Raw genomic sequence first — 9255 nt, 5'->3', positions numbered from 1 at the left:
ACCATTCCAAAACCATTTAATTAAATGTATAACCAGTAGTGAAACTACAATTGAAAACAATATATTTACGGTACATTTTATTGTTTGAAACCATATGTGTACCATACAATGTACGGTTTATTAAAACCCACGTATCAGTATTTATAACAATTCATTTACAATATAATGTATGGTTTTGCAAAAAAATATATATGAAGAAAAATATGTTTTTATATTGTTACGATACTTAACCACCCGTATAGTATATTGTAAAAATCTTATTTACAATTTACTGTATTGGGTTCTATATTACATTTTATTGTTTTTTGTATTTTTATTTTTACAGTGGTGTCTATTGTAAAAATATGGTTTTAAATAGTACTGTTACAATACAACGTTCGGTTTTTCTACTGTATTTTTTATTCGGGGTGCTAGATGCGAGGCTGGATGTCCATAAAAATGTAAGTTACTGTTTTAAGTATTATCGGCCGGTGCTCGTTTACTAACAAATTAAGGATTTTTATAGGTACTACCGTGGGCACTGTGTAATCGGACAACGCCACCATAGTTCCCGAAAGAGCCCAAGTTACCGAATGCCGCCGTCGCCGGGAACAGATTCAGTCAGAAATGATGTTAAAAGGCCAGAAAGAGGAGAGGTGCTAATGATTTGATGTAGGGTTACCATCTGTCCTGATTTAGCAGGACATGTCCTGATTTTGAACATATTTTGGCGAAAATTTCTTAACAAATCCGATGAGTTTAGCGCATTTTTGGGAAAATACATAAAATGTCCTGATTTTCAATGTCGTGCAGATGGGAGCCCTAATTTGATGCGTTTGTGTTTTACTGCAGATTTTACTAAATAAAACTTTTGCTCGTTTCATTTTGTCGAAATTATTTTCAATGTAAAAAAAAAAACAAAACAAAACAAATCCTAATCATTTTTAACTAAATTACGGTTAAACTATCCACGGTATACCGTGGTTATACTAGAATACGGGTATATTCAAGTTATACTTAGCCAGTATATCCAGCATATAAACGGACTCTGGGGTCAACCAGGCAAAATGGATTTAGTGTGGGATTTATACTAAATAGTTTAGATTATTTTCTGAGTGAGATTGAAAAACGTTTTTGTTTACATCTGCAAGTTTCCCCAGCACCACATTCTCTTTTGGTAAACATACCGCGACGCTCGCACGGGTGACGAGATTAACGAAAATCAATTTCAAGGCAAATCATGATATTTCCAGTGAGGAAATGCTTGCCGTTCGCGCAGAACAGTTTAATTTAGCGAATGATTCTAAAAATTTTCGTCATCTCTTCATTAAATTTGTGAAAGTTATGATAATACGACCCAGGGGGTCTAAAATATATGGGGGTCCAAATTATATTGGTTACCCTATAATAAATCTGCGGTTTTGCTTTGCCCCCATCACTATGTGACATCAGCTGCGCCTCTGCTCGAAGGGGTCGCCAACACACGCACACATCCGCAGTCACGTAAAGTCGCACAAACGTCAAAAGTATCAAAATAAAGCGAAGCTTTCCTGCAAATTTTTGGGTGAGTTTCAAGTTTTCCGCGTTTTTTCTGTGAATTTTACGGAAATTTCAAAGATTTTTCTCACTTTTATATTCAGGTAACCTAGAATCTTTTGACTAGCTTTTGTTGATAATCGAAAAGTGTATTGCCAAGCGCTGAAAACGGCGCAAACGAGTCGACTTCCGTGGCGGAACCCGTAAACAACAAGCCACAGCCATCATGGATCAGATGCAGCTCAGTCCGGGATTTTCGATCCCGAGTATTGGGACGCCGTTGCACCAACCGGAAGAGGACCAGCAAATTCTTCCGCATGCCTACCAACAGCAGCAACAATCGATGCCTCACATGACTCCGATGGGCGGGCTCAGTGCGTACGGGCTGCCCTCCGGAATGAACACACCCGGCAAAAGTATGCACACGTACGCGCCCAGTTTCGCTGCGCCCCAGAGCATGATCCAACCACAGACACCGGTAAGATGATTATGTTCTTCTAACGAATGTCACCAATAATTCTATATTTTATGATCTCCCTCCCAAACAGCAAAGCCTCATGTCCCCGATGGTGCCCATGACGGAGAGCAAAGCTTCGGCCACACCGGTGCACAACAGCGGAGGCAGCGTGCGGGATCCGGACAACATCGGCAGTGTTAACATTCACCAAACGATGGGTCCCGCCACGCCAATGACTCCGATGACCCCGAGCGAACCGGCAATCCTACCGCAGTTGCAGAACATTGTTTCGACGGTGAATCTCAGCTGTAGGCTGGATCTAAAGAAAATTGCCCTGCACGCCCGTAATGCCGAGTACAACCCGAAACGTTTCGCCGCCGTTATCATGCGAATCCGAGAACCGCGAACCACGGCACTGATTTTTTCCAGCGGGAAGATGGTGTGCACCGGGGCGAAGAGCGAGGAGGACTCTCGGCTGGCGGCGCGCAAGTATGCGCGAATTATTCAGAAACTTGGATTTACGGTAAGTGTGTTGGTTTTTACTTGAGTGATTGGAGCCTTTTTGACTCGTTTTTTCGATTTCAGGCCAAATTCCTGGACTTCAAAGTACAAAACATGGTGGGCAGCTGCGATGTGCGGTTTCCCATCCGATTGGAAGGTTTGGTGCTAACACACGGTAAGTTCAGCTCCTACGAGCCAGAGCTGTTCCCCGGATTGATCTACCGTATGGTGAAGCCCAGAATTGTGCTGCTTATATTCGTGTCCGGAAAGGTGGTACTAACGGGAGCAAAGGTGCGGCAGGAGATCTACGATGCGTTCGATAACATTTATCCAATTTTGAAGAGTTTCAAGAAGCAATAACTCGGGGGAGCTTCTTCATTGCACATCTTCAACGATACTTCATTTAGTTTCCTGAGTTGTTTGTTTTTTGACTTCTGAAAGTAATAATGTTCATGCAAATGTATAGCAGTTGTTAATTGCTGAATTGCCATTGATTAGGCAAATTTTCAAAATAAATCAAGACTTATGTAAAAAAAATTTGCAACGTTTTCAGAATGTTGCGACGCGATAACGAGACGATATCATTTTTTACCAAACATGAAACGGTTTCCCCTGAGCAGGATTGTAACTTTAAGCCAATAAATTCGGTAATAGATTTACTTATGAATTAGTAAAGGAAACCTATTATTTTTTGATGACATCAATATTCAATTGACTCGATACATAGTTAGAATAAGAGGAGTAGGATCACTTAGGCAGCGATTTTGATGTGAGTTCGTTTTCGACATAACTAGGAAGGTATTATTTTTTGTTTTCATTTTTTAAAGACTACTAGTCGGCAGCTGAATAGCATTGATACTTCAAAACTAGGCCTTCGATAGGGCAGAACATATTTCTTTTGACACTGCTGTTAACTGACACGGAAGGTTATGACAGAATGTGCGAACATTTGATTTTGTAGTAAGGTCTATCCGGTCTATCTATGTATAGTCTGTTAGGTTCTTGTCAGGTCTCCAGTTAGCCTAGTGGTTAAGGCTATGGATCGCCAATCCGGAGACGGCGGGTTCGATTCCCGTTCCAGTCGAGAAAATTTTCTCGACTCCCTGGGCATAGTGTATCATTGTACTTGCCTCACAATATACCGTGACCGGTCCTAATTCTGCGCAGTCCCTAATTCGGCGCACTTTCTCGAATATACCACAAAATCAGGGACGCTAGTTCAATATTAGCTTCAAATATATTTTTTGAATATTGTTTCAATAGTAATGAAAAAGTTTGTGAAGAAAAATTTTTCAAATCAACGACCAATATTTTGTAAAAAAATAAAATGATGTTGCAAGTGCTGGAAATTGCCTGAAATCTGTGTCCGTTAGCGAAGCTGCTAAAAAGTTGCCTCATGAGCTGAAGCATTTTGCGACATAAATAATGAAGAGAATGTCTACTTTTCCATGCGCATACTGTACAGCTGTCTTCGAGGAATCAGAATCGGCAAAAAACAATTGAGTTTTCTTCTTCTTTTCTTAATTTTCTTGTTCTTCTTAGGTGCGCAGAATTAGGAACCGGTATTAAATAGTGGTCCTAATTCTGCGCAGATATTTCAACACTAAGTTTTGAACATATAATTGATAAACAAACATCATATAAATGTCAACATAGTTATAACTAGGATATTCTATGTTTCTAGCAATCCAGTGAATGTAATTACGTCTCAACAAGTTAGTTTATAAACTTCGAAGACTAATTTACGATTCCACTTTTGATCTGATAGTTCGACCGGACTAACCACTTGTTTTAAACATTTGCTATCAACCTCGGGGGAAATTTTATGTATTCATGCAAGCATTCGTCAAATGCGATCTTTGATGTGAGTTTACATGGAATTTTCTTAAACAGTGGAAACGCTGGAGTTAGACAAGAAAGAAGTCTCAGTTTGCAAACAAAGATTGTGCCACCTTGTCATGACGGAAAAGTTTATATTACCTTTAGAAATTAAAGTAAATTTTACTAATATGTGCATATGCGGATAACTAAAAAGCTTTACGTAGTAGTATTCTATAATGCTAATGCTACAAAATCCTTTTGTGTATTATGATTGAAATTCCCTTTGCTTAGTGCTCAAAGTAGGTAGTATCAATGTTGGGGACATGCAAAGTCCCAATATGGTCGTAATGTCGTATAAAAGTTGAAAATGAAGAATTCAATTGAATTTCATCTATGAATCATGTTCTCATTACAATAAGTTGTCTTTTCAGAGTTTTTCCCATGTGCGCAGAATTAGGAACATTAGTGCGCAGAATAAGGAACATTCCAAAAAAGGGTGCGCAGAATTAGGAACAAAGACACACTGTAGAATTTTCATTATTTTACATATAAATTGATTGTTTTGTATGCGAATTATATTTTTCCCTTATTTACAAAGCTAATAACTATGTGCAGTCAAAAATTCAGCCGAATCGGTTTGATTTGGATTTTGTTACAGCTGATTGAAATTGAAAAAGTCTTAGGTGCGCAGAATATGGGCCCTCCACGGTACTTCCAAAAACAACAATAAAAATTACGAATTTTTATGTCAATGTGTGAAAAAAATACTGTGGATGCACACCCCTATATGCATCCGTGGAGAACGAGAGACGACGACGACGAGTGGAGAGAAAACCGAGTCGGCAGACATCAGTTAATTCAATCGCGACGAGTGCGGTATCGAACAGAAAACTGTAAAACTAAAGAATAAAAGTTTCCGTGAAATAAATATACATAAAACGTTTATTTCGGTATCCGATCCGCTACATTGGTGACCCCGTCGAGCGAGTTTCGTTTACGGTCGTCGGTTCGCTACGTTTCGGTGTTTCGCGAAAGTGTTTCGTAAATACGACAGAAAACGCCAACGTCGCCATGTTGGCCGACCAACAAGTCGATCGGGTTACGGCTACCGTCGCCGTTAAACTACCAGATTTCTGGAAGAACGATCCAGATATGTGGTTCGCGCAAGCTGAAGCACAGTTTGCGCTGGCAAATGTGACAAAAGATGAGACGCGGTTTTATCATATTGTAGCCAAAATCGATCAAACCGTTATCTGTCACATAGCGGATCTGGTGGCCCAGCCACCGGCAGCGGATAAATACAAGGCAGTGAAGGAGCGATTAATTGCCCGGTTTGCGCTTTCTCCGCAGGCAAAACTGGAGAGACTACTGGGATCCCATGATTTGGGGGACCTTCGCCCTACGCATTTACTCGCTAAAATGCAAGAGCTGTCTGTCGGGTTGGCTGTGGACGAAAATTTGCTGAAGATGTTTTTCCTTCAGCGGCTGCCACCGCACATCAGAGGTATTCTATCCATCAGCGACGGTACTATCACGAAGTTGGCAGAAATGGCAGACAAAATGACCGACTGCGGTCCGTCGCATGTCGCCAGCGTAAATCAACCAGTCGACACGATGGACGAGTTGAAAAACCAAATTGCGATCCTCACAGCTGAAATCAAACGCATGAAGGTGCAACCACCGCGTCAACGAAGTCGATCAGCTTCGAGATCTTCGACAAGAGCTTCGAGTGGTGGAGTCTGCTGGTACCACCGGCAATATGGAAGTAACGCCCACCAATGCCGAGAACCGTGTTCGTTTTCTTCAAAAAACTAGCGCAGGACCCACCTCATACGGCGGAGGTGGGTGGCCTTCCGGCTAGCCGTCGTCTAGTCATCTTCGACAAAACTTCTCAGAGACGGTTCCTGGTCGACTCCGGATCGGACGTTTCCATTGTACCAGCGAGCAGAATCGATCGTACGACTGGCGAAATCCCCCTTGTACTACATGCAGCAAACGGCTCAACCATAAAAACATACGGCAGGAAGATTCACTCCATGGATTTGGGACTTCGGCGGAGATACACGTGGAGTTTCGTGGTGGCGGATGTGAGTATGGCTATACTCGGTGCAGATTTTTTGGCAAACCACGGCTTGATCATTGATCTGAAAAACAAGTCGTTGATAGATAGTGTTACACGGCTGCATTCCAGCGGCAGTATGATGACAGCTGAAGTTCACGGAATAACATCGATTGAAGATAATCATCCGTTTCGGGAGTTACTCAATGAGTTTCGAGAGATCACTGTGCCCTCTTCCCTGCAGCAATGCCGGATTACGCACAACGTGACACATCACATCGTAACAAGAGGTCCACCGGTAGCCTGTAAAGTTAGAAGGATGCATCCGGATAAAGTGCGAGCGGCGAAGGCGGAATTCCAAACAATGATAGACTTGGGAATATGCAGGCAGTCAGACAGTTCCTGGGCGAGCCCTCTGCACTGCGTCCCCAAGAAAAATGGACAGTTTCGCTTCGTTGGGGACTACAGACAACTCAACAAGGCTACAGCACCAGACCGCTACCCAGTACCCCATATACACGATCTGCTTCATTCGTTGAATGGTAAGTGCATATTCACAACGTTAGACTTGGAACGAGCTTACCATCAGATTCCCGTTGAAGAATCTGATATTCCGAAAACTGCAGTAATAACTCCCTTTGGATTATTCGAATTTACTCGCATGCAGTTTGGTTTGACAAACGCTAGTCAAACATTTCAACGATTCATGGATAAACTATTTGCAGATCTCGATTTTGTGGTGGTATTCATTGACGATATCTGCATAGCATCGACGTCCATCGAAGAGCATCGCCGTCACGTCCGTATAGTCCTCGAGCGACTGAAATCAAGCAGATTGGTGCTGAATGTGTCAAAAAGCAAGTTCGCCCAAGCCGAAGTCGAATTCCTAGGCTACACGGTCAGCAAAGATGGAATCCGTCCTCTTCCGGAACGTGTCAAGGCTATCCAGAATTTCAGCCGACCAACAACTGTACGTGAACTACGACGATTCCTTGCCCTAATCAACGTGTATAAGCGGTTTATTCCCCGTGCATCCGACATACAAGCGGACTTGTGGGCGTTAATTCCGGGTAACCGGAAGAACGACACTCGCAAAATCCAATGGAGTGACCACGCTATCCAATGCTTCGAGAACTGCAGGTTTTCACTTTCGGATGCTGCTCTGCTGTCGTACCCAGATTCCAGGAAAAAACTTGGGCTTATGATAGATGCTTCGAACACGGCTGCGGGAGCCGTATTGCAGCAGCTTGTAGGGCGATCGTGGATGCCACTGGGTTTCTACTCAGAAAAGTTCAACGAGGCGCAAAGAAAGTACTCAACGTTTGGCAGGGAATTAACGGCGATGAAGATGGCCGTCCAATACTTTCGCCATTTCCTGGAGGGACGCACCTTCACGATATTTACGGACCATCGGCCACTAACACATTCGTTGTCGTCAACATCTAATGCCCGACTTCCACATGAAGAACGGTATTTGCGTTTCATTTCCGAGTTCACAACCGATATACAACATATCAGCGGAAAGGACAACACAGTAGCGGACGCACTTTCTCGGATCGACGCTGTTTCGTACTCGGCAGTTAGTTTCGACGAAATCGCGAAGGATCAGGGTAACGATTTGGAGCTGGAACAGTTGCTGAAATCTACTTCTACTTCGCTGCAATTACAGAAACGGAATCTGCAACATTGCCGAACGCCTGTTTACTGCGACACGTCGGTTCCAAACCGTATACGCCCATACGTCCCTTTGAAGCATCGTCGCGCTATCATGGAGAAGCTGCATGGGTTGTCACACTCCGGCGTACGTTCCACGAAGAAACTAATTTCTGATCGATTTGTCTGGCCGTCAATGAAAAAGGACATCGGTAAGTTCGTCAAGACCTGCTTAGATTGCCAGCGTTCAAAAGTGTCTCGCCATACGATTTCCCCGCTTGGCAGTTTCGCAGTTCCCAATTCACGATTCCGTCATGTGCACATAGATTTGGTGGGCCCGCTGCCACCGTCCAGAGGTTGTCGGTATCTGTTAACGATGATCGATCGGTTCACTCGGTGGCCAGAAGCGGTTCCATTAGAGAATATGACCGCCAGTTCAGTAGCAGAGGCTCTTTGTTCCACGTGGATTGCGCGATTCGGGACCCCTGAATCAATAACGAGCGACCAGGGCAGACAGTTTGAATCAGAACTTTTTGCTGAGCTAAATCGGATTTTGGGAACGAATCATATTCGTACCACAGCATACCACCCTGAAGCGAATGGCATGGTGGAAAGATTCCATCGCACATTGAAAGCAGCGATTATGAGTACCAACCCTAAACAGTGGCATGACAATCTTCCATTGGTACTTCTGGGATTGCGAGTAGCGTATAGAGAGGACTTAAAATGCAGTTCTGCGGATCTTGTTTACGGTCAGAACTTGAGAATTCCAGGCGAATTTTTCGATGAAGTTCGTCCCGATGCTAATCGAACTGAATTTGCCCAACAGCTGCAACGGGCATTTGTGAATGTGAAAGCTCCCAGCGCATCGAATCATGGAAAGCGGAATGCATTTGTTAGTAGTGACTTGAAATCTTGCTCACACGTGTTCGTGAGAGTCGATTCTGTCAGGAAACCGTTGCAGCATCCATACGAGGGTCCATTTAAGGTTTTGAAACGGCAGGAAAAGTCATTTGATGTGCTAATTGGAGGTAAGCGCCAACGAATCTCAATCGACCGGCTGAAGCCAGCGTTTTTATGCAGTCCAGAGATCAACGAGTATCTTCCTGATGACGAAAAGGTTAAAGTTACACCATCCGGACTTCGCGTACGCTTCCTGGTGTAACTGGAGGGAGGCTGTGGATGCACACCCCTATATGCATCCGTGGAGAACGAGAGACGACGACGACGAGTGGAGAGAAAACCGAGT

The 9255-nt window shown here is 43.4% G+C and overlaps 2 protein-coding genes across 2 annotated transcripts in view; one reads left to right on the top strand and one right to left on the bottom strand.

The window, feature by feature from the left end:
* The first annotated feature begins 1409 nt into the window (after positions 1 to 1409).
* LOC109421920 (TATA-box-binding protein) lies at positions 1410 to 3153 on the top strand. The gene is made up of 4 exons (XM_019696500.3): positions 1410 to 1543; positions 1620 to 1993; positions 2064 to 2495; positions 2558 to 3153. Exons 2-4 carry the CDS (start codon positions 1742 to 1744, stop codon positions 2831 to 2833), a joined length of 960 nt encoding a protein of 319 aa, XP_019552045.2. The 5' UTR covers positions 1410 to 1543; positions 1620 to 1741; the 3' UTR covers positions 2834 to 3153.
* Positions 2790 to 9255, bottom strand: part of LOC109421921 (protein preli-like) — a 31083-nt gene continuing 24617 nt past the window's right edge. Inside the window, exon 5 of the transcript XR_009998505.1 lies at positions 2790 to 2907. The gene's annotated coding sequence lies outside the window, so the exon portion shown is untranslated. The remainder of the gene's footprint in view (positions 2908 to 9255) is intronic.

This window comes from Aedes albopictus, chromosome 3 (genome assembly GCF_035046485.1).
Source record: "Aedes albopictus strain Foshan chromosome 3, AalbF5, whole genome shotgun sequence".
Classification (NCBI taxonomy): Eukaryota; Metazoa; Arthropoda; class Insecta; order Diptera; family Culicidae; genus Aedes; species Aedes albopictus.
This window is presented reverse-complemented; position numbering and strand designations above follow the sequence as displayed.